The sequence below is a fragment of the Camelina sativa genome, chromosome 10, assembly GCF_030686135.1.
Source record: "Camelina sativa cultivar CO46 ecotype springtype chromosome 10, ASM3068613v1".
Lineage (NCBI taxonomy): Eukaryota > Viridiplantae > Streptophyta > Magnoliopsida > Brassicales > Brassicaceae > Camelina > Camelina sativa.
The window spans coordinates 23,911,424-23,936,618 of record NC_141889.1 but is presented as its reverse complement, the minus strand read 5'-3'; the positions used below and the strand labels follow the sequence as shown (position 1 = coordinate 23,936,618).

At 37.8% G+C, this 25,195-nt stretch overlaps 2 protein-coding genes and 2 pseudogenes across 4 annotated transcripts; all 4 read left to right on the top strand.

Annotated features, from left to right (window-relative positions):
• Positions 1 to 2,663: 2,663 nt before the first annotated feature.
• LOC147937261 (uncharacterized) lies at positions 2,664 to 3,185 on the top strand. Its single transcript, XM_087468726.1, has one exon. It carries the CDS (start codon positions 2,664 to 2,666, stop codon positions 3,183 to 3,185), a length of 522 nt encoding a protein of 173 aa, XP_087324852.1.
• Positions 3,186 to 10,939: 7,754 nt separating this feature from the next.
• Positions 10,940 to 11,543, top strand: LOC147937260 (uncharacterized). Its single transcript, XM_087468724.1, has 2 exons — positions 10,940 to 10,956; positions 11,066 to 11,543. The coding sequence occupies exons 1-2, from the start codon at positions 10,940 to 10,942 to the stop codon at positions 11,541 to 11,543; spliced, it is 495 nt and encodes a 164-aa protein (XP_087324850.1).
• A 1,428-nt stretch (positions 11,544 to 12,971) lies between these two features.
• On the top strand, positions 12,972 to 14,626 carry LOC104720596 (UDP-glycosyltransferase 72E3 pseudogene; annotated as a pseudogene). The gene has a single exon (XR_015568185.1). The product of XR_015568185.1 is annotated as a UDP-glycosyltransferase 72E3 pseudogene (transcript).
• Positions 14,627 to 19,795: 5,169 nt separating this feature from the next.
• Positions 19,796 to 23,339, top strand: LOC104741772 (uncharacterized; annotated as a pseudogene). The gene is made up of 4 exons (XR_015568101.1): positions 19,796 to 20,139; positions 20,237 to 22,825; positions 22,914 to 23,019; positions 23,107 to 23,339. The product of XR_015568101.1 is annotated as an uncharacterized LOC104741772 (transcript).
• The last annotated feature ends 1,856 nt before the right edge of the window (positions 23,340 to 25,195 follow it).

The following is a 25,195-nucleotide window of genomic DNA, read 5'->3' as shown; positions in this document are numbered from 1 at the left end:
TGCAGAGTAATTCCCAGAATCATATACATTTCTTTAGGGATGTGGATGGTAGCAAGATCATGTCGCCGGAGGAGCTTAACCAGAATGTTGTTGAATACTTCAAGTCAGTTCGTGGTTCTACTGAAATGCAAGAGTCGCCTGCTTCTGTTGAGCATCTGCAAAACCTGATCCCTTTTAGATGTTTGCAGTCTCAGACTTTTGATTTGCTGCGGGAAGTGTCAGCAGAGGAGATTAGGGATGCACTTTTCACCATGCATTCTAACAAAAGCCCTGGACCGGATGGTTTCCTGTAGAGTTCTACAAGTCAGCTTGGTCCACTGTTGGGGAAGATCTTATCAATGCAGTTCAGGAATTCTTCCGTAATGGTTGGCTCCTTAAGGACATGAACACTACTGTCATTTCCCTTATACCGAAGATAGCTGAAGCTTCTGCTCTCTTGGAGTTCCGGCCTATCAGCTGTTGTAATCTTGCATACAAGATTATTTCTAAAATCTTGGCCACTCGACCCAAGCCCAGGCTTATGGAGTTTATGTCTCCAAATCAGGCAGCTTTCCTTAGTGGGAGGAGTCTCGGGGAGAACGTTTTGCTGGCCTCGGAGCTGATCCGCAACTATGACAAGTTTTCCTGCCCGAAGAGTTCCCTTCTCAAAGTTGACATAAGGAAGGCTTTTGATATTGTTTGTTGGGATTTTGTCCTTAAGATACTAAAATCTCTCCAATTTCTACCGCTCTTCAGGACCTGGATCAAGAAATGTATCTCCACTCCAAGTTTTTCAATCTCCATTAACGGAGAACTGACAAGTTTCTTTGAAGGGAAGCAGGGTTTAAGACAAGGAGAATGTATATCTTTGTATCTGTTCATCATGGTCATGGAGGTGCTCTTTAGAATGTTGGATCATGGGTTAAGAGGAGGGTGTATTCTCTGCACATCTGTTGTGTCTCTCCCCTCAACTAACTCATCTGTCTTTTTCCGATGATCTCTGATAGTTGGGTTTTCACCCATGGTATCAATTCCCTATGCAGTTGTAGTACAAAGGGTTATCAATACGAATGGTTGTCTATTGCTAGCAGGAAGGATATAATCAGGACAATACAAGTCAAGCCAAGCAGATATGGTTTTTGTTCTAACAGTCCTAAAATAAATAAAAGAAAGGAATATAAACAAAGAAACCACACGACCTAAGCACTCGATGCAAGCAGTCGAGTACAGGATCGAGTGGGGTGATCGAGTAAGCAAATGAGATATGAACAGCTCGAGGTATTACTCGATGCAGGTTATCATGTACCTGATCGGGTAAGTGGTCGAGTAAGTAAAGAAAATGTAAACAAATAAAATACGAAAGCTCCTAAGGATAGGGTAATCGAATCCTAAGTATTCTAGACCAGTAAAGATGCCTTACATGCCTCAAGCAATTATTTCCTAGACAATGAATCTCTAAAACCTTGTCACCATACTCTCGCACTAGCAACAATCAACCTTGATCACTTACCACACTCTCGCACTAGCAATATGAACAAGCAGGCATTAAGAACGATTTATTATTGTCAGTAAACTCAAACTCATCTAATCCCTTACTCAGAGTCAAGTAAACCTCTAGCATTGGCTAATTCACGCATCTCATCTACACCTCTCGGTCTCTGAAACGCCCTAGATCTAATCTCAACCTCTCGGTCTATTGACATCATTAAGAACACCAACCTAGAAGGAAATCTATCAATCATTTACAATCAAACTAACGCATCCTAACCGATCAAGAACACAAAATCATCTATCCCATCCCTAGAAACTTTACTACACTACTTGAACATGATAAGAAGGAACAAAATAACGAAAATGAATGAAACTTGCATTGTATTAAAAGATAGAGTATAGTAGAAAGAGTACAAGATAGAAATCTAAGAAAACTATCAAAACTATGAAATAAAAATGCAAAACGAAAAGGAAAATGTTTGAGTCGCTCAGTTCTCTCACAGAAGCTCTCGCTCTCTGGTTTGAGGGTCTGCGGCGTGCTGCTTTGCGAGCTAGGAGAGGAGGGGGTTTATATATGGAAACCCTTTTGACCTAGTTTCCCAGACCTGCCCGATGGTCTACTCGATGGAGTACACGAGGGTGAAGTCGGGTTACTCCTCAGGTGGATCTTTGGGTTGTTCTTCATGCTCTCAGATCCTCCTCGATCGTGTTGGGGTTTGGACTTGTTCTTGCAGCTCGATGGCTCCTTCGGGTACATGCTCGGATTGTCCTTGTTTTTCCCCATTTTTGGCTCTTTAGCACCTGTTTTCATCCAAAATATGCAAATGCAGAAATGCAACACCCTAAATGGTCTAAAAGTGAATTCCTACAGTTAATGACCTAAAAATGCTAAGTTAGAGGTATGAACAATGCAAAATATGGACAATAAAGGATGCTAAAAACATATAAATTAGAGAGTTATCAATCTCCTTGTTTTCTCTAATGGAGCAGAACATTCCCTGATTTGCATCTCTGGTATTCTGCAGCAATTCCGTCATCTATCAGGTTTGGATATGAATCCCACCAAATGAGAGATTTTCTTAGGGCGGTTTGAGGAAGCCGAAGCTGCAGGGTTATCACGCCTTATTGGTGTTAGACTTGGTCAGTTTCCAACTTGGTATCTGGGTCTTCCTTTGAGCCCAACCAAGCTCACCATGGCTTCTCTTCAACCTTTCATTCAAAAGATAACGAGCCATCTTCACTCATGGACTGTGAAATATCTCTCTTATGTTGGAAAGATCCGGTTGATAGTCTCAGTGATCTATGGAAAGGTTAACTTCTGGAGTCAAGTGTTTGTCCTTCCAAAAGGATTTTATAAGAAGGTTGATTCTCTATGTGCCGCTTTTCTTTGGAAGAATGCGATTGATTCTGCTAGAGGGGGGCGCGTTGCTTGGAAGGATGTTTATAAAACAAAGCAAGAAGGTGGTCTGGGTATTCGGTCTCTTGAGGAGTTTGCCACTGTGTTTAGGATGAAACAAGTCTGGTATCTGTTTTCTATAACAAGATCTCTTTGGGTGCGGTGGTTAGATAACAACATCTTTGGGAGGAGGAGCTATTGGCTTATGGACGCTTCTTCTCGGCTCTCGTGGAATGTAAGGAAGCTGATTGAGATTAAACCCACCTTGAAGGAAATGCTCAGGTGTCAACTTAGGAACGAGATGAATGCTCTTTTCTAAGTATGATTCTTGGACATCTCTCGGGCCTCTCATTAATCTTTTTGGTGCTATGGGTCCTTGTGAGTTACGAATTTGATGTTCATATATTTTACCTGGTTTTCCTTTAGTTTATTCACAACTTTTGCATCTTTTGCTATCCATTTAGGCCATTATTGTGTAGCTTTAGGACTAATCATGCATTAGAGTGTAGTTGCATTGCATTTGCATCTTTTCATGCATAAACAGGTGATTTTGGAGCTTAAGGAGCATGGAAGCAATGATGAGGAGAAGTGAAGCAATCCTGAGGAGAAAACAAGAGAGTTAAGGCTGTAGAATCAAGGTCCGGAGTCCAACTCGACCGCACCACTCGACCACCACTCGACCGTGTGCTGAGGAGGACTCGACCGAGTGGAGAACGCACGAGAGAAGCCAGCTCGACCCCCCCACTCGACCGAGCGCTGGTCGAGTTGACCGAGTCGTTGACTACTTTGACATTTTGTATTTTTAGGGCTTCCACCTCATCTCCTATAAAAAGCCCTTGTACCTGCAGCCACCAAAGAGTCCAGCTTTTTAGAGAGTCTAAAACCTAGTTTTTACCTTTTTAGATATTATTCCTTTTGCACTTTTCTTTTATTTTTAGATCTTATACTTGTTTGAGAGAGAAAGACTAGATTCTTATATTTTGTTTGTTTCATAACTTTCAAAGTACTAAGATTTCGAGTTTTATTCCTTCATCAATATTGTAGATCTCTGTTTCATCTTTCTAATGATGCAAGTTTCATTATTTTCTGGGTTTTTGACATATTTCATCATGTATTCTTGTGAGTAGTTTGTTTAGGACCTTGAGGATGGGTTAGGCTGGGTTGATCTTGTGGTTTGTTTGATTTGGTCAAGCTTGATTGTTATAGATCTCTTCTAGGCTAGATGATCTTAATGTTGATCCTATATCTGAGAAGGTAGGGTTTGATTTCAAGCATCTTAGCATCACACCATTGTCTAAGGAGCATAGATAAGGCTAGATCTAGAGCTTACCATTAGGCTTGCTAAGAGATTAGAAGTCTTGTTTGGTTTGAGATGTATTGCTTAATGCCTGCTTGTGTAGATTCTTTTCTTTGTGAGAACAAGTCTAGAATTGCATAGGTTTGATTGTTTCTTGCCATGAGAGTGGATTAAACATGTATTAGAATAGTATGTCTAGAGATCAGCCCAATGTTTGCTTGAGATTTGTTGACTAAGTTAGATAACCATAATGATTAGTTCAGCCCATGAATCCCTCCTCAAGGCCTTCTTTGTTTATTGAAATCTTAGTCTAAATATCATTGCTTGCTTGTTGTTTGATTAGTTTTAGCATTGCTCTGTTTTTCTTGTGTTGCTTTGTTTTCACGTTTAAGTCTAGCTCGACCACGTACTCGACCTACACTCGGTCGAGTGCTGCTCGAGTTCATCCCTAGAACTTGTGTTTTTGATTTGTGATTGTCTTGTTTCATTCCTGTTTCATTTCCATTGCATTCACGTAGTTTCCTGTTCATTACTTGTCTTGCATTAGTTCATTAGCATAGTGTCTATCTTTGTTCTAGTTTCATTATAGCTTTAATTTGTCTGCTCTGTTTGCATTTAGTATGTTGTTCTAGTTGTTTTTACTTTCTGCATTTCATATCTCATTTTAGGATTGTTAGTGACAAACAATCTTTGCAATTGGCTTGACGTAGACTCATATGCACATCTTAATTGTTCACAATCACTCAGATAGGATTGACACCTCTTATACTGCAACTGCATAAGGGGAATTGAAACACCCTGACTTCTATTCATTCCATACATCATCATTCCATACATCATTCATTCATACACCACAAAGAAAGTCAGTTTCAATTTGGCGCCGTTGCCCATTTGAGTTTGTTTTGTGACATTTAGGATCATTATTAGTCTAAGATTAAGTTCGTTTAAACACTTGTGACGTTACTGAACTCGAATCTTCCTTTGCTTGGCTGTCTTGAGTTTCAGGTACCCACTCGACCACCCACTCGACCACCACTCGACCGAGCTGTGATCGAGCACTTGATCGAGCCAGAAGCCGGATCCAAATAGCCATTACTTCCCAGTCGACTCGACCACCCACTCGAGCCTGCGCTCGACCGAGTACCTGTTCGAGTCAGTAATGATGTACCACAACAGTATGTTCAATTACATACCCATGCAACATCAACCAGTATACCAGGCTGAATTGTATCCCTCTCCATGGTTCCAGACCTCCCAAGCTCAAGAACCTGACTTAAGAGCTATGATGCAACAACTGTTGCTTGGGCAAGCCACTAAGCAAATTGAGGAAGCAATGCAGTTTGCTGAGCTGCACCAAACGTTGAATTCTTATTCTACTGGACTGAATAACCAGTGGGAGAGACTGAGCTCTACAATCACGAACATGGAGAGTTGCAGGGCTTCTACTTCCTCTCCTACACCAAACCAACTTCAACACCCAAGGGAATGCACTGCTAAGGCCATTCATCTCAATGAGGCAGTTGTCACTGAGGACAGTGAATTCCAAGTTTGGGGGAATTCATCAGTTACTGAAGCCCCAAGTGACATTTGTGCAAAGCAAAAGGAGGTCGACATTGCACTCGACCATGGACTCGAGCAGCCACTCGACCGAGTGCATGCTCGAGTGGTCGATCGAGCTGGAGACTCCGAAGCTGTCAAACCTGTTAAGTACATTCCTCCTGCTTACAAGCCTCCACTACCATTCCCAGGACGTTTCAAAGCACAAAAGCTGAAAGAACTCAGAGAAATTATTGAGAAAAGGGAACAGTTGGCTTTGCAACAAGAGAAGGAGTTAGCTTTACAACAAGGGGAAGTCATTGAGAAGGAAGAAGTCATGGCTTTGAAGGAAGAGGTTGTGATTGAAAAGAAGGAAGTGAGGGCCATTCAACAGGAGGTTTTCATTGAAGAGAAGGAAGCAGAGAGAGGAGCAGCTTTGGAACAATATGCCCCATATCCTCTCTACAAAGGCATGTCACTTGACATATCCAAGCAGAAAGCTCATAATCAAAACAGGAGAGATCAAGAAGAGATTGGGACAGCTATTGTACCAACAAAACTTGAAGATCCAGGTCCATTCAATCTACCTTGCTCCATCAGCTACCTTCACTTCAACAAATGCTTGTGTGATCTTGGAGCATCTGTTAGTGTCATGCCCTACTCTATAGCAGAAAAGCTTGGACACACTGAATTCAAGCCAAGCAATCTCTACATAAGTCTAGCTGATGGTTCACACAAAGATGTAGTTGGTAAATTGGAGAGCCTCCTAGTCAAGATAGGCAAGGCAAGAATTCCCACTGATTTCATCATAATAAATATGGATAAGGAGGTAGAGGATCCAATCTTGCTTGGGAGACCATTCCTTGCCACAGCAGGAGCAATCATTAATGTTAAGGAGGGGATGATAAGGTTGAACATATCTGAAGGTTTGACTATGGACTTTGATATTACAAATCCATCTAACCTACCAACCATTGGAGGTCAACCATTTAAGATTGAAGATAAGGCTGATTTTGGGGTTTTGAGAGAAGAAGAGACTTCAACAGCTAAGGTCACATCTCATGAGGAATCAGTTCAACATCTTAAGGGTTCAGTTCAAGAGCTGACTGATCTGATGAAGGATCTTCAAGTTCAGCTCAACAAGAGATCTTTGAAGAAGGCAAGACCAAAACTCAAGTTTAAGAAGAAGCAAAGCTCAAATGTTAAGGAGGTAGTGATCAAGAAACAACACCAAGGTTACCAAGTAGAACCAGGGGGGATTTCATCACCTCCTTGGTACCTAAACAAAGCCTAAGAAGGCAATCAAAAGTCAAGCTTAGGGACTCTAAACAAGCTCACTAGGGAGGAAGTCCCTAAGGTATCCATGTACATATTGTTTAAGGTTTTTGGTATTTTGATTTTTGTTTTGGTATTTTCATGATCAGGGAAGCAAGGGAGACCAGATAGAAGAGGAAAAGAAGACTCGTGGTCCAGCTCGACCCCCCCACTCGAGCACGTACTCGACCGAGTCCCGGTCGATCCCTATCGTCGAGCTGCCCCAATCTTTACCTCAAAGTCACCAACAAGACCCCAACTACTCCTATGACAGCATGCAGATGGATGTGGACAACTACTTCCACAATCCCTAAGGTACCACTATCACCTTCCCTTGTAGATATCATTGCATTTGACATTGTGTTTTGTTTTTTGTTTTTCATCTTGAATCCTCAATCAAATTTCTTTCACACAGGGACTGTGTGATGTAAGTTTGGGGGAGGGTTTGAGATAGCATTTGACATTGTGTTTTGTGATTCTTATTTCAAATTTTTAGCATAATCATGTTAATACTTGCATAGCATCTAAGGCATAGAAAAACCCTAAAAATTTGAATTTTTTTGCAAAAATCTTTATAAAAAAGAGTGTTCATGTAGTTTGCACTGCACATTAGGATCTTGTTTAGCATGTTTCATGTAGGATTGTATAATATTTGCATTAGGGATCTATGATGAGTATTCCCTTATTAGCTTGTTTATTCACTAGACTAGGATCAATGCCCAAGTTAATAGTACTTTGATGCTAGTTGAGTGGTTAGAAGCATAAGATTAAACCAAGCCTTGAATTCCTACATTGCATTTGGTCCAAATTGAAGCATGTTGAGATTTGAAACCATTTCCTATTTATAAGAACCTAATATTGACTTTCAATTATCAATGTGTGCATTGCTTTAAACTCATGGATACCACATACATATTTGGATCATCTTCTTCCTTTTTACCACTCTTGTTGATCCAAGTAGCTGATTTCCTCATTAAGAATCAGTTCCCCTACCCCTAAACCAAACTTTCTTTCAAGCCATGTTTATTCTTGTGTGTGTGAGGCCTATTTTTGGGATTGAGCTTGGTAGAAAGTGTTAGGTTTGAACTGACAAGAGTAAAGCCTTGTGTAATTCTAGTTTGCATTTTTCAAACTAGATAGGACTAGGTGGTTCACTTGTTGGGTTTGGGACTTGGCTATTATGAAAAGAAAAGAGGAAAAAGGGAAAGAAAATGTTAGAGTCTTTAGGAGGGAAATGTGTTTAAGTAAATTTAAAGTCTAGTGAAAGAATGGGAAGAATAAGGTTGTTTAAAGATGGTTCTAGTTAAAGAAAAGAAAGAAAGAAAAGAGAAGTCTAGCAAAATGCTTATATGTCTTAAGAATAAGAAGAAAAGAGAACCATAGCAAATAAGTAAGAATCCCCCATTCCACTAGAAAGATCAAATAAGAAACCTCTCCTAAGACTTTAAAACCAAAAGAGAAAAGGGTGAAAAAGAAGAAAAGAAGTTAAAGGGTAGCACTAGGACCAATTGGGTTTAGATTGATAGGATAAACACTTTGGGTGCCTTTGGGTAGACAAGGTTTTGTTCTTGTATATGTCTAAGTGTTCTTACCTTTAGCATTCTTCTAAAGCTCAATCCATTTTTTATGAGAGAACCTTGATATTGCCCTACTCTAAAAAGAGACCATCATTGTCTCTAAACCTTTTACTGCCATGCCAAATGAGTTTAAGCATTGCATAGAATTGATTCATGTTCTTGATTAATGAATGTTAAAGGAAATGGTTGATTTGAATGCATGTGGATGTCTAAGGCTCAAATCAGTGAAGGTTGTGATATGCTTGTCTAAAGTCTTTAAGTATAGCTCATTCAACTTGCATCATAGTACTAGTAACTTGGACATTGATTCTAGATAGTCTATTTGCAAGCTTTAGGAGCTGAGATCCCACTTTCAAACCTCACCTACCTTCTTTTGTCTTGATTATTTGCTTGAGGGCAAGCAAAGACTAAGTTTGGGGGTGTTGATGTTCATATATTTTACCTTGTTTTCCCTTAGTTTATTCACAACTTTTGCATCTTTTGCTATCCATTTAGGCCATTATTGTGTAGCTTTAGGACTAATCATGCATTAGAGTGTAGTTGCATTGCATTTGCATCTTTTCATGCATAAATAGGTGATTTTGGAGCTTAAGGAGCATGGAAGCAATGATGAGCAGAAGTGAAGCAATCCTGAGGAGAAAACAAGAGAGTTAAGGCTGTAGAATCAAGGTCCGGAGTCCAACTCGACCGCACCACTCGACCACCACTCGACCGTGTGCTGAGGAGGACTCGACCGAGTGGAGAACGCACGAGAGAAGCCAGCTCGACCCCCCCCCACTCGACCGAGCACTAGTCGAGTTGACCGAGCCGTTGACTACTTTGACTTTTTGTATTTTTAGGGCTTTCACCTCATCTCCTATAAAAAGCCCTTGTACCTGCAGCCACCAAAGAGTCCAGCTTTTTAGAGAGTCTAAAACCTAGTTTTTACCTTTTTAGATACTATTCCTTTTGCACTTTTCTTTTATTTTTAGATCTTGTACTTGTTTGAGAGAGAAAGACTAGATTCTTATATTTTGTTTGTTTCATAACTTTCAAAGTACTAAGATTTCGAGTTTTATTCCTTCATCAATATTGTAGATCTCTGTTTCATCTTTCTAATGATGCAAGTTTCATTATTTTCTGGGTTTTTGACATATTTCATCATGTATTCTTGTGAGTAGTTTGTTTAGGACCTTGAGGATGGGTTAGGCTGGGTTGATCTTGTGGTTTGTTTGATTTGGTCAAGCTTGATTGTTATAGATCTCTTCTAGGCTAGATGATCTTAATGTTGATCCTATATCTGAGAAGGTAGGGTTTGATTTCAAGCATCTTAGCATCACACCAATGTCTAAGGAGCATAGATAAGGCTAGATCTAGAGCTTACCATTAGGCTTGCTAAGAGATTAGAAGTCTTGTTTGGTTTGAGATGTATTGCTTAATGCCTGCTTGTGTAGATTCTTTTCTTTGTGAGAACAAGTCTAGAATTGCATAGGTTTGATTGTTTCTTGCCATGAGAGTGGATTAAACATGTATTAGAATAGTATGTCTAGAGATCAGCTCAATGTTTGCTTGAGATTTGTTGACCAAGTTAGATAACCACAATGATTAGCTCAGCCCATGAATCCCTCCTCAAGGCCTTCTTTGTTTATTGAAATCTTAGTCTAAATATCATTGCTTGCTTGTTGTTTGATTAGTTTTAGCATTGCTCTATTTTTCTTGTGTTGCTCTGTTTTCACGTTTAAGTCTAGCTCGACCACGTACTCGACCTACACTCGGTCGAGTGCTGCTCGAGTTCATCCCCAGAACTTGTGTTTTGATTTGTGATTGTCTTGTTTCATTCCTGTTTCATTTCCATTGCATTCACGTAGTTTCCTGTTCATTACTTGTCTTGCATTAGTTCATTAGCATAGTGTCTATCTTTGTTCTAGTTTCATTATAGCTTTAATTTGTCTGTTCTGTTTGCATTTAGTATCTTGTTCTAGTTGTTTTTACTTTCTGCATTTCATATCTCATTTTAGGATTGTTAGTGACAAACAATCTTTGCAATTGGCTTGACTTAGACTCATATGCACATCTTAATTGTTCACAATCACTCAGATAGGATTGACACCTCTTATACTGCAACTGCATAAGGGGAATTGAAACACCTTGACTTCTATTCATTCCATACATCATCATTCCATACATCATTCATTCATACACCACAAAGAAAGTCAGTTTCAGAATTCATAGGGAAACTTTAGTCTGCGAAGCTACCCGGGACGGTCATTGGTTTTTTCCAAGTGCTAGATCCATCCAAGCGGAGCATCTCCAGATTTGCATGTCTACTGTGCAACCTCCGTGTCCCAGCAGAGGTCAGGATCATTATCAATGGAGGCTGCCATCAGGTACTTTTTCGTGAGAATTCTCTACAAAAGGTACTTGGCAGCAAATTTGGGAGCACGCCCCATCTGTGCCATGGTACACAGCCGTATGGTTTAAGGAATTCGTTCCAAGGTTCTCCTTTATTCACTGGCTAACAGCTCAAGGTAGACTCACGACCAGAGACAGACTTAGGACATGGGGAATGAATGTCCCTACTGTCTGTGTCCTTTGCGACTCGGGTATAGACTCTCATACCCACTTGTTCTTTGAGTGTGAGTACTCCAAGGCTATATGGGTTGCGTTGGCGGGGAAAATCTCGCAGAACCCTCCCTCTACGCTTTCTGCGGCATCAGATTGGGTGCTTAGTGTCCAGTCATCCACACCTCACTATGCTAGCAAGATCCTCAAACTTCTCCAGAAAGTCTCAATCTATATGATCTGGAAGGAGCTGAACCACCGGATCTTCTCTGCATCGCAATCGCCTGCCTCTGCTACTAGGATTCTTGTTGACCGCACCATGCGCAACCGCCTCATTTACTTCTCGCTGGAGGATCCTCTATTGACTCTCTACTTTGTTTTTATTTTGGTTATATCTCTCGCCATTTTTTAATCATGGTTTAAGCTCATTACTTTTCTTAACTTGTTCCATTGTTCTCTCTACCCAGAGCTCGATGTGTTTTTAGGTTTTCATCCTAAAATGTAGACTTTTTTAACATTAACCAAAAAAAAGTAAGTGTACAAAAAAGAAATAAGCATCGAATCAATTGTATATAATCACATCGAGCAACTCTAATATTGTATACAATTGGTATATAATCCACACTAATATGTTACCGACACTAATATGTTTTCTTGGTTTCTTCCACCTACCTACTCGAGCAACTCTCACCATGAACATGGATTTAACAATTAGCCGCAAAAGTTCATCTAGTATGTCAAAAAAAGCAGTAGATTATCCTATATCCTTACTAAAGACTTTTTAACTCGAAAAGTAAACTTCATATTTACTTTTTCAAGAGAAATGTAATGATGACTTATTCAATAGGGAAAACAACACAAAATTACATTAGAGTAAATACTACTGGACCATATGTGGTTATTCCTACACCGTGAACCTCTATGCTTTAATGTTGATGTAGACCAAAAATTTGGAAACATGACTTATACTGTTATACATGTGGTTATTCCTCCACCATGAGCATCTCTGCCTTGAACAAGAACCTATCATTTACATTGGGGGGGGGGGGGGGGGGGGGGGGATCAAGAACCTATTGTTTCCATGGGAATCAAATATAAATTTGTCATGGCATTGATGGATTTTGCCGTCCATATTTTTATGAATTTGCCATTTTTTAGGTTACAAAAATACGATTAAACATGTGTTTAACTTGTTATGTTTAGGTTTAGTTGGTTCCATTATATTTTTCCATAAAAAAAATAAATATGGACATTAAATATTCAAAATTGGTAAATCCAAATTTTTTTAGGAAAATGGCATATTCGTTAATGTTAGCACGAAAATGATATTTTCCGTAAGAATACCTTTCTTGAGCCTGTGGTCCTTACCCAAATGTACGGTTCTGCCTGCGGCAACATTTATGTATAAAATTGACTAACCATAAAAAAATTTCTTCCTCTTTTGATAACTAGACTTACAATAAAAAATTACTAGATAAAAGATTTTGACATGCAATTAGTTACATTTTCGTAGTTCTTTTATTTACAGTATTTAGATGAAGATATTTTACTTTTGCATGTTTTTTTTTGTCAACAAATTTTTACTTTTGCATGTTTTAGGGTGAGGAATTTGTTCAAATTTCCATTTTCTCACTTTTTCTTTTTATAACGATTATTAAATTATTTGATATACAGTTAATTAAGATTTTTAAAATTAGTTACTTTAAATGAAAACAGTTTAAACTTTAAATAAATATATTTTAGAAACCAAATTTGTTTTTTATTATTATTGAGAATACCTTGTTCTAGACTTCTAGTAATGATAGAATCGTAGAAACAGGCTATAAATTAGTGAGTATAATGCATATGCAACGACCATAGAAACCCATAGCCTATGATCCTCTGGAAATAAAAACAAAAAGCCAACTGAAGAACAAGTGATGCATATCAGAAAACCACATGCCGCCATGTTTGCCAGTCCCGGAATGGGCCACGTCATGCCGGTGATGGAGCTAGCTAAGCGTCTCTCCGCGAACCACGGATTTAAAGTCACCGTATTCGTCCTAGAAACTGACGCAGCCTCCGTTCAGTCAAAGTTCCTAAACTCAACCGGTGTGGACCTCGTCAATCTTCCTTCGCCGGACATTTCTGGTTTAGTGTACCCGGAAGACCGTTTGGTGACCAAGATCGGAGTCATTATGCGTGAAGCAGTTCCAGCCCTCCGATCCAAGATCTCTGCCATGCATCAAAAGCCAACGGCTCTGATCGTCGACTTGTTCGGCACAGATGCATTATGTCTCGCAGCGGAACTAAACATGTTGGCTTATGTGTTTTTCGCTTCCAACGCGCGTTTCCTCGGTGTTTCCATGTATTATTCAACTTTGGACAAAGATATCAAAGAAGACCACGCAGTGCAAAGAAACCCGCTCGCTGTACCGGGGTGTGAACCGGTTAGATTCGAAGATACTATGGATTCATATTTGAATCTTGACAAACCGGTGTCCCGGGATTTGGTTCGTCACTATCTGGCTTACCCAAAGGCTGATGGAATTTTGGTGAATACATGGGAAGAGATGGAGCCGAAATCATTGAAATATCTTCAAGACCCAAAACTTTTGGGTCGGGTCGCTCGTGTACCAGTTTATCCGGTAGGTCCGTTATACAGACTGATAAAATCATCTAAGAACGAACATCCGGTTTTTGATTGGTTAAACGAACAACCAGATGAGTCGGTTCTTTATATCTCCTTCGGGAGTGGTGGTTCTCTTACAACTAATCAGTTAACCGAATTGGCGTGGGGGCTCGATCAGAGCCAGCAAAGGTTCGTATGGGTGGTTCGACCACCGGTTGACGACTCCTCTTACAGTGAGTATATCTCCGATAGTGGCGGTGGTACCAAAGACCACACGCCAGAGTATCTACCGGAAGGGTTCGTGACTCGTACTTGCGATAGAGGTTTCTTGATCCCATCATGGGCACCACAGGTTGAAGTCCTGGCCCGTCGAGCCGTTGGTGGGTTTTAACCCATTGTGGTTGGAGCTCGACGTTGGAAAGCGTCCTTGGCGGCGTTCCGATGATAGCATGGCCGCTTTTCGCCGAGCAAAATATGAATGCGGCATTGCTCAGAGATGAACTGGGAATCGCCGTCAGAGTGGACTATTCAAAGGAGGCGATTTCTAGGTCGAAGATTGAGGCGTTGGTGAGGAAGGTCATGGCTGAGGAGGAAGGTAAGGAGATGAGAGGGAAAGTGAAGAAGTTGAAAGAGACGGCGGAGATGTCGCACGCTGGTGGTTTGGCGCACGAGTCACTTTGCAGAATCACGGAGGAGTGTCAATGGTTTTTGGAACGTCTCGACTCGGGTTAGAAACGGTACATGTCGTTTCTTAAATTATTGTTTTTTTTTCATTATAACAAAATAGTCAGTGTTTTGTAAAGTAAGGATATTTGTTGAAAAAAGATTGTTAAGTAGAGTTAAAAATATTTTATATTAAATTTTGAAAATTGTTTTGCTAAAAACTTTTTTAAGAAACTGTAAAATTGTATGCTTACGATGGTAGATCCTAATTTTGTGTTCTTAAAAATGAAAAAAAGTTATGAGGTAAAAACATGAATATTGGGTAAGAAAAAAGAAGAAGTTTGTGACCTGTTGAATCCAAGATAGACATATATGATATATCAAACAGAGTATGATCCATGAGAAACTGTGCAATAGAAGCCTCGTTTCCAATATCACTCGAGAGTTGATCAAGAACAGGACTGGTCTTGTCCATTAACTTAACAAGGAAATGATCGTCTCCCGTAGATAATAACTCAGCAAATGCAGAGTCGGTGTCACCAACTCGGAGTGCGTGCATCGCATTGCTCCAACTAGTCCAGACAAGGTCTCTCTTTTGGCCTCCACGTTCATCATCATCTTCGTCCACTATTGTTTCTGCTTGCGGAATAGATACTCGCCTGTTCCTTGACGTTCCACAGTCTTCTCCAGCCACACGTATTGCTTCAAGCGGAGATTCATCTTTTGATGCTTGCCATAAGCTTCTAGCAGAAGGTCCTTCACCTAGTCTTATAGGTATAGATATTTAAGTTTTGGTGACTAATAAATATCTTTCTTGTCTTCAAATGGATGCAACAAGTTGCAGCTGTTTAACTGGGCAGATCAAATTGTTTTACTTACCTGATTGTATGGAAATTTCTATTGACATCTCTTCTACAATCCTCTCAAGAACTCTAACACGGTTCTCCAAACGTATCATGCCGTCGTGTGAACCACCCATGAAATCCTGCAATGATAAAGGAATTAACCTTTTACGAGTGAAACTACTTCAAAGCAAATCACTATTTTGATTTGAAATCGAAACAGAACCTGCAACATATTCATTATGTGGGTTTGTTGTCTCTCCAAGTGCAATAACTGTCTCTGTAAAGGTGGCCAATTCCCTCTGTTTTCAGATGCCTCTGCCTAGATTACTTCAGTTTGATCTCCATCAAATGCGCTCAACCGTGACACACCTCTTTCACCAATCCATTTTTCTCTTGCAAAGTCTCCAATGTGGCAATGTCAGCTCACAATGTTGCAGGTAAGGATCACAATTAGCTCTCATCTGATTCAAACACATCAATAAGCAAAATCAGAACCAAAATTATTTGACAAGTTTGTGAGATTAAGTTCTTTTTTCACACACATGTTCTCTATGAGCTTTCTCAGCTTCGTAAAAAGCTTTGACCACATATTCATCTTCTAAGATTTTGTGTTTCAGTAGAGCACGTCTAAGCAAATCCCTAGCATATATATATGGTTGTCTTCTTTCTCCTTTGAAACCATCGCCCATGGTGAATGGTAGCTGCTCTTCGACAAGAACATAGTCTTTATCATAATCAACACAAGAGCCAATAGTAATCAATTCCAAATTCATTGAACCCTAATTTCAATCACATAAAATAACCCCAATTCATCACCATCTGCAAATGATATCAAAGAGATTCTTACCAAGAGAAACAAATTGAAGCATCATTGAACCAAACTCTCCTATTTGGCCACTTGATTCTGAGATATGGTGAACCGAAATCGTCAACGGTTGTACAGGCGGTGTGTTGGTCGATAATTGAGTTTCACAGTCGCAACGTATAAGTCGTGACGTTTTGGTTTGTGACGTTTCATCCAAGAGTCGCAAGGACAAAGAGACACAACTCATTTATGATCTAGTATCAGTTTGTTTTCTATATAAATCAGTTTTATCGTTGATGTATGTAACAAGTTTCATGTAAATATAATTTTTCAGTTTCGTTCTTTGTCTTCTCAAAAAAGAGACAAAGGTCTCTTGCTCTGTTTTGCTCTGTTTCTTTTCTTCTTCCTCTCAATATTTTAACACGGTGGAGATGGTGATGACGACGAACAAAGGTGATTTTCCGACTTCATTATCTTACCAATTCGACGGATCATCTCCAAAGATTGATCGTCATTGGAGCAGTCACGAGAGAGAGAACAAAAGCGAAGAAAGAAAATTAAATTATAAAAATAGATGCAACCATTAGCAATTTACCACCTGTCCAGCAAAGTTTATATGAGATTAATCTTTTACTATCTGCATGGATCTTTTATTATTGTTTAACTAATGGAAAAATCTTTTAGATATAAGCGATACACAAAGTCTAATAGTTGTATATTTTCGTTGTATACTTTCATAAAATAATTATAAAAAAAATTCAGTGGTTGAGCTTCTTAAAAAATCCATTTGTTAATTCTAAATATATGTTTTTTTACTAACAATTGTATTCAAAAATTCACATCTTATGAAATTTATATATTTAGCTTCTTTGTAAAACTTTTTTTTTTGATACAGATTGTTTTGCTTTATATTGAATCAAAATAATTTCATCGTCATTTTTTACTCTCCAAATTAATCAGTAAAATACATTATTTTAAATTTAAATTTAAAGAAGTGCCACTAATTCTTGATTTTTAACGAATCAATGTAATTTTTGGTTTATTTTATAAACCATTGTAACCTTTATCATTACAATAAAAGTATAACGTTCTCACCTGCTGTTGACACCTAAGCTTTTAAAACTCCTCTAAGCATGATAGATCATTAAAAACTTAATCCAATCAAATTATAACAATTAATATAACTAAGCATTATGTTCCAATAAATATCAATCTCCTTTACACGTCACTTTTTCTCCCGCATCCCGATCGATGTCGTAGCCGCTATGTAAATCCTTCTCAAATCGAAGTGAAGAAGAATTCAATCAGAAAAACAGATCCCAAAACGTTTCATATGAAAAAATTATAAAAGATTTTGAAAAAGGGAGCTATAACAAATCTAGATGAAGGAAGGATGGTTGGAGAAATACACTTGATTCTATAAAAGATTTTGTTCCCACCGTGTTTAGTATTTTGATTATTTGGTTGGCGACAATCAGTTACATCTCTGATCTTAGACAAAAAAATTATTTGTAAAGTGTCAAAAGCATTAAAAAAGAAAGTTTTGAAAGTTTTCTCAAAGACTCTTAGTTCTAAAAAGCTTAATCTGACGACATGATATCTGGCAAGGTTAGATCAAGATACGAGCTGATCAATGAGTTTCTTAAGGTTATTAGTTTACACTTGCTCTTTCTCATTTCTAAATGTTGTTGGAGCTAAAATGTTTAGGCTTTGTAATTTCTCAACTGCTCAGATTCTTTAATTAAGAGAGATAAGTGCCAAAAAAGCTTTATTGTCTAGCCATGAACAGAAACAAAGAATCACATCACTTTCACTTTATTACCATCAATATTTTAAAATTAAGTGTATCTTTATAACCTTGGAACCCAAAAAAAAAAAACTATGTTTATAGACTATGAACTTGGGGGATCAAATTTTTGTAGACCCTTTTGTTGATAAGAAAACTCATTTACGGACTATTCAAAATTGCACAACCAATAAAAATAAAGGAGACTTGAAAGAGTTGTTTTTGTAATGCAGAGACTGTTATTTCCTTCAACGTTTCATGTTAATTAATGTCTCTTTAGCTTTGTTGATTGTCTCTCTTAGGCACCCAATATTTGTTTTTCTTCTTATTTCAGTATAGAATTAATTGATTTATGATAACTAATAAATAAAAAGTAGACATAAATTGTTACATCACATAATGCTCATTGGATGTATTGATCATAATATTAGATTCTAGAATCATCACGGAAAGTGTATTTTTGTTATAAAGCCTACTATATATCATACGATCTGTTTTTGGATATGCATGTCTGGTATTTAGGGATACTTTTTTATGAGAATTTCGATACATCTTACATTGTCTTTTATCTGCAGATTTTTGGATTACAATGGCACATCCATTGTATTTTGTGAGGTTGACTGCAACGACAATACCAATTGATGAGTATGTACACCAAGCCATTCTCGCTATTAATACCAACTCTTTTGATTTGTGTATTTAATAATTTGGAAAGCTAGAGCACTTCCGATAGTTTCAAATGCATGTAATCCCTAATTAATCATCTGTTTTGTGTCGTCTGTGTTTTTCCTGGGAAGAAAGAAGCATTATACGTAGTTAAGTCTTACAATTTTCATATTGTTTGTGGATTTGGGGTTAATTTAAATTGAGGGATGAGGTGAACCGTAGCCACTAAGCTTTCTTAGCTGGAATTATGTATCATTTAAGTATTTAGAGAAAATAATCATTTTTCATCTGACTTGATCACAAATAAAACCAAGAGTGAGAAAACGGTCTAAATATTCAAGTCTTAACCATCCTTGTCCAGTGGTATCGAATCTCTTCAAATTTCTGATCAGACCGATACTGGAACTCTTTGTTCCCATCCTCAATCTAGATATCCAAGTAAGCCCTTTCATCTTGATGCCTAATATTTTCCTAAATTTTTGTTGTTGTGATTTCACTACGAACATATCTATTTGATTATCGATTCCATGTCTTAGTGAGATAACACTACAACAAATATGTACATTGATAGCAGACGGATATAGCTCATTTTCCGTCACTGCTATGAAAGATGAGATTTTTTTTCGCTTACTTTTTAATAGCATCTTATTAACGCTATGATAGGAAAATTATGTAGCGGGAAACAAAAGTGACTTTTGTCCGCCAATACTTAGTGAAATTATTCACTTAATCGCCAAATAAAAAAAAAACCCAAAAACTCGACACACTCTCTCTCTCTCTCTCTCTCGTTACAACCTAAGCTCAACCTAAGAAGATTTCTTCTTCTAAATTCTCTATGTGTGCTCAAATTCTTCTAAATTTCTTATCAATTCTTCAGTTTTATCGCCGTTTGTGAAAAGCCCCAATTTCGCCGTTTGTGAAAAGCCCCAATTTCGCCCTAAATCTCCATATCCATCGCAATTGATAGCTCGAATCCATTTTTGAGGCATGTCTTTCTTCTTCCTCCTAATTTCGTTATTTGTTTCGATTATTTGTGATTTCAAACAGCTTTTGATTTCGATAAGGGTCAGATTTAGTTATCTGTTTTGTTAGGGTTCGATTTATCTAGATTTATTTCGTTATCTGTTTTTTAGGGTTCGATTATTTACAGATTTTGAGAATGTGGAGTTTCGAATCCATCTGTTTTGTTAGGGTTCGATTATTTACAGATTTGACTCAAAAATAGCTTTTGGATTTGAGTATTTGCGCCTTCATAAACTGAACGATTTTTTTTTTTTCCCAAGTGTTGGTGATTGAAATGTTGGGGAACTGAAGCTTCTCATTTCTCTGTACTCACACAACAGGTTAGTATCACTCAACCAATAGTTAAACATTATTATTACACACGAATATTGGTGATTGCTATGTTTTGTCCTTTGAGTCTGATTCGTATAAATAGTGATTAGATTAGTGAGATTTTACACAGTTAGATATTGGTTTAAGAGCATCTGTATGTGTCTGAAGTAGTGCAGTATTGTCTGAATTGTTGCTTAATGTGAGCTTTGTATAATATGTATCTCTATTTTATCTATAAAGGTTAAAATTTATATTATAACATATAATGTTGGACAAGGCATGGGTGCATCTATGCAGGTAAGGAATTATATTTCATAATTAGGTTTTATTTTGGGTTTGGATACTTTAAGATGTTCTTTTAGTTATGATTTTTTTCTTTAATTATCCATTGAAGAGCTGATCCTGGTTATAAAAGTGGAGCTTGGAAATTTGTAAGGGATGTGTCTGCGGCTTTAGGTGACATAGAAATGATAATATGTCCTTGTAAAGACTGTCGTAATGTAGTACGACAGTTAAACAGTGTTGTGGTTGAGCATCTTGTAATAAGAGGGATGGATGAGGCATACAAGGTGCATAGTGATTGGTATCATCATGGAGATGTGAAGTCAGTAGATGAATTTCAAAGTAAACCAACTCAGTGGAATGAGGAAGTTTTTGAGTTATATAAAGCTGCTGAATTTTTTGATCAAGAGTTGGCTTTTAGAGGTGACTTAGCTGACCAACCTGTGGGCGACTTAAGTGAGATTGCAGAGGGTGAGGACCAACAAGAGGATGAGTTCCTTGCAAAGATCCGGGATGCTGAAACCCCACTATACCCTAGCTGTTCAAACCACAGCAAGTTATCGGCTATTGTGACTTTGTTTAGGATTAAGACACATAATGGCTGGTCGGATAAGAGCTTCAATGAACTGCTTCAGACATTGCCAAGCATGTTGCCAGATGGTAATGTCTTTCACACATCATTGTATGATGTCAAGAAATTTTTAAAGAGCTTTCATATGGGATATGAAAAGATCGACGCATGTGTTAATGATTGCTGCCTCTTCAGAAAGAAGTTAAAGAAGCTTGATAAATGTCCCAAATGTAATGCTTCACGGTGGAAGACTAATAAGCGGACTAATGAGGTAAAGAAAGGTGTCCCACAGAAAGTATTAAGATATTTTCCAATTATACCAAGGCTGAAGAGAATGTTCAGATCAGAGGACATGGCTAAGGACTTACGGTGGCATTACACTAACAAGAGCACTGATGGAAAACTTCGACATCCAGTAGATTCTGTTACATGGGCTCAGATGAATGAGAAGTATCCTTCATTTGCAGCTGAAGAAAGGAACATACGGCTTGGGCTGTCCACAGATGGATTTAATCCATTCAACATGAAGAATAGTAATTATAGTAGCTGGCCTGTGCTATTGGTAAACTACAATTTGCCTCCTCACCTTTGTATGAAGAAGGAGAATATAATGTTGACATTATTGATTCCTGGTCCACAACAACCAGGTAATAATATTGATGTCTACCTAGAACCTCTTATTGAGGATTTGAATCATCTGTGGAAGAATGGAGAGCTAACGTATGATGCTTTTAGTAAAAGTACATTTACTCTAAAGGCAATGCTTCTCTGGACCATTAGTGATTTTCCTGCGTATGGAAATCTTGCTGGTTGTAAAGTAAAAGGTAAAATGGGATGTCCTATGTGTGGGAAAAATACTGATAGTATGTGGTTGAAGTTTAGCAGGAAACATGTCTACATGTGTCATAGAAAAGGTTTGGCTCCAACACACAGATATAGGGAAAAGAAGACTTGGTTTGATGGAAAAGTTGAGCATAGGAGAAAGTCAAGAATTTTAACTGGTCATGAAGTTCATCAGAATCTGAAAAACTTCCAAAATGATTTCGGAAATGTGAAAAAGGCTGGGATGAAGAGAAAGAGAACTGTCTATAAAGAACCAGTGTTTGACAGTGATGATGATGAAAGTGAATCCGATGAAGATGAGGAAGTAGAAGTAGATGAAGATGAGTTATCAAGGTGGAAGAAAAGATCCATTTTATTTACTCTGCCTTTTTGGGAGGATCTACCAGTACGGCATAATTTGGATGTAATGCACATAGAAAAGAATGTGACTCACAGCATTGTATCCACATTGTTGCATTGTGGAAAATCTAAGGATGGTCTTAATGCTCGTAAGGATCTTCAACATCTTGGTCTAAGAAAAGAGTTGCATCCTACCACAAAAGGAAAGAGAACATATCTTCCAGCAGCACCTTGGTCTTTGTCCAAGAATGAGAAGAAGATTTTTTGCAAACGACTATTTCATTTTAAAGGTCCAGATGGATACTGTTCTAATATTTCAAGAGGAGTTTCAGTAGAAGAGTGTAAGGTAGGAGGTCTGAAATCACATGATTATCATGTCTTGATGCAACAGCTTCTCCCGGTTGCACTTAGAGGATTGTTACCAAAAGGTCCTAGAACAGCAATACTACGGCTATGCGCATTCTTCAATCATTTGTGTCAGAGAGTTATTGATATTGAGGTTATTACAGTATTGGAAGCTGAAATTGTAGAAACGCTTTGTATGTTTGAAAGGTTTTTCCCTCCAACCTTCTTTGATATCATGGTACACTTGACTGTTCATCTAGGAAGAGAAGCTAGACTAGGAGGACCTGTGCATTTTAGGTGGATGTACCCATTTGAGAGGTATATGAAAGTTCTAAAAGATTTTGTAAGAAATCCTGCAAGACCAGAGGGTTGTATAGCAGAGTCATATCTTGCAGAAGAAAGCATGCTGTTTTGTAATGAGTTTCTGAAAAAGACAACCAATGTAGAAGAAAAACCTGAGAGGAATGTAGAGTATGTGAACAGCTCTATATTAGAAGGTCGTCCAATATCAGCAGGAACGTCATTCACTCTTACTGAAATGGAGAAGAATATAGCCCATCTTGCTGTCATTCAAAATACAGCTGCCTTTGATCATTATGTGGAGTAAGTTACTTGTGTATTTCATTCCTTATAAATTATAAGGTCAAAATTATGCTGCTGATAGTTTCTTTTCGTATTTATGATTTGGTAGTATGCATTTGCAATATCTACAAGACTCAAATCCAAGGTGTAGACGTGATGCAACATATTTATGGTCTATGCATTCTAAGAATTTTGCTGCTTGGTTAAAAGGACAGGTGAGTAAAGTTATGAATTTGATGAGTCTGTTTATAAATCTATAGTAGACTCATTCATAATTTTGATTAGTCTGTTTAATTTTGTAGATATCTATTACTTCTGATGGACATGAAGACATAGTTAAATGGCTAGCATATGGTCCACGGTGTACTGCAAGGTCCTATACTGGTTATATAGTTAATGGACAACGTTTTCACACATACTCACTTGAAAGGCAGAGTCAGAACAGTGGTGTTTATTATGAGGCAACGGCTATGTGTAGATCTAGTGCTAAGGATACTTCACAAGTAGTTGATTTGGTGTCATATTATGGGAGAATTACTGACATCATATTGTTGGACTACCATGTGTTCTATGTGCCGATATTTAGATGTAACTGGGCAGTAAAAGGTAATGGAGTTAAAGTGGAAGATGGGTTCACACTTGTTAACTTAAATCAGAGCCAAGTAAGCTTTCAGAAGGATCCGTATATTCTAGCATCTCAAGCAAAGCAAGTATTTTATTCAAGTGAAGATGGATCAAGTTGGTCTGTTGTTATGAGAGGTGCTTCAAGAAGATATAGTAAAGAAGATGTTCAGTCTGGAAATGCAGATATAATTGGTCCATTGCCAGTAGATGTTGACATGGATACTGAAATGGATGAAGCTGAATATGCTAGATCTGATTGTGAAGGCATATATGTGCAAGAGTAGATTCTTGATTCATTTATATATATATATATATATATATATATATATATATATATATATATATATATGTTTTTGTTTATGGTTGATGTTTGTTGAATGTTGTAGATTTTATGATGTATTCTATTATATAAGTTCTACGTGATTAAGTTTCTGTTCTAAGTGATTAATTTTCTGTTTACGCAGGTGAATTAAAATGGGTGGAACTAAAAAGAAGGTTGGAGGGAAGAAGGGTGGAGGAAAAAGAAAGAGAAAGTCTAAGGATGATGACGAACCTGAGTTTATTTGTACTGTGGAGGCCCAACCTGTAGCAACAGAACAGCATGTGGAGGCCCAACCTGTAGCAACAGAACAGCATGTGGAGGAAGAGGAGCATCATTCCGAAGAACCACAAACTCAACAGCAACCAGAAGAACCAGTAGGAGAGTTTGTGTTGTCTGAAGAACATGAGCAGCCTGCTACGCGTAAAAGAAAACGAGGACCAACAAAGATGAAAAACCTAGCCAAGGATCCATCTGTTAGAGTGAAAGTTGATTACAATGTACTTGGAGTAGCGGTTGGTCCAGGGTCAGTCAAGTTGGCATCATATGTAGGGACATTGATGCGAGAACACATCCCTATCAACATACCTAACTGGAAGAAAGTGAGTCCAGATCTTAAAACACTTCTCTGGAGATCTGTTCAGGTAACAAGAATTTTTTTTTGTTTTTAAAAAGTCTCTCAATTGAACATGTTTACTTTTATAGTTATGGTGTGAGTGTAAGTAAAAGTTTGGAGGCCATCCGATGAAATAGAGATTATTGAAGATGCACTTAGCTCCTGCATTGCTTGGCCAGAGAACAAGGTCATTATGTCTTAAACTGATGGTTTTATTGTGTAATGTTAAGTACTTGAGATTGCTTGTTTATTTTGGATGTTCTTGAGACTTTGATGGTAAACTGATGTTCTTGAGACTTTTGTTATGTATTTTGGATCTGAGACGTTTATTAATCAGATTTTATGAGATTTTATAAAACAGGTTATGTGTGCTATAATCACATATCAGAAAATGCTATAAAAGTACAGGTAAACGTTATGATAAAAGAATATACCATAGCACAGTAAACAAGATAAAACAGCATTTCGCAACAGCTATATTAGATATGTATAACATAGCACGAAAAATTAAATATTGTATAAATTTTTGCAAAATTATAATCTTGATAATACAGCAGTTTATTAGAGCTATGCTATAAAACTATAACATAGCACGAAAAAACAAATGTTGTATAAATTTTTTCAAAATTATGATCTTGATAATATAGCAATTTCTTAAAGCTATGTTATATTTTTATAACATAGCATACGTAATAAGTGCTATTGTATATGGGGTACATATAATAACAGTGCCCTAAAACAGCGCTCATGAAAACGCTATCAAAGACCTATGATAGCGTTTTTCTCTGGTTAACAATGTGCATATTTGTTGTAGTGTAATATAAAGTTTATT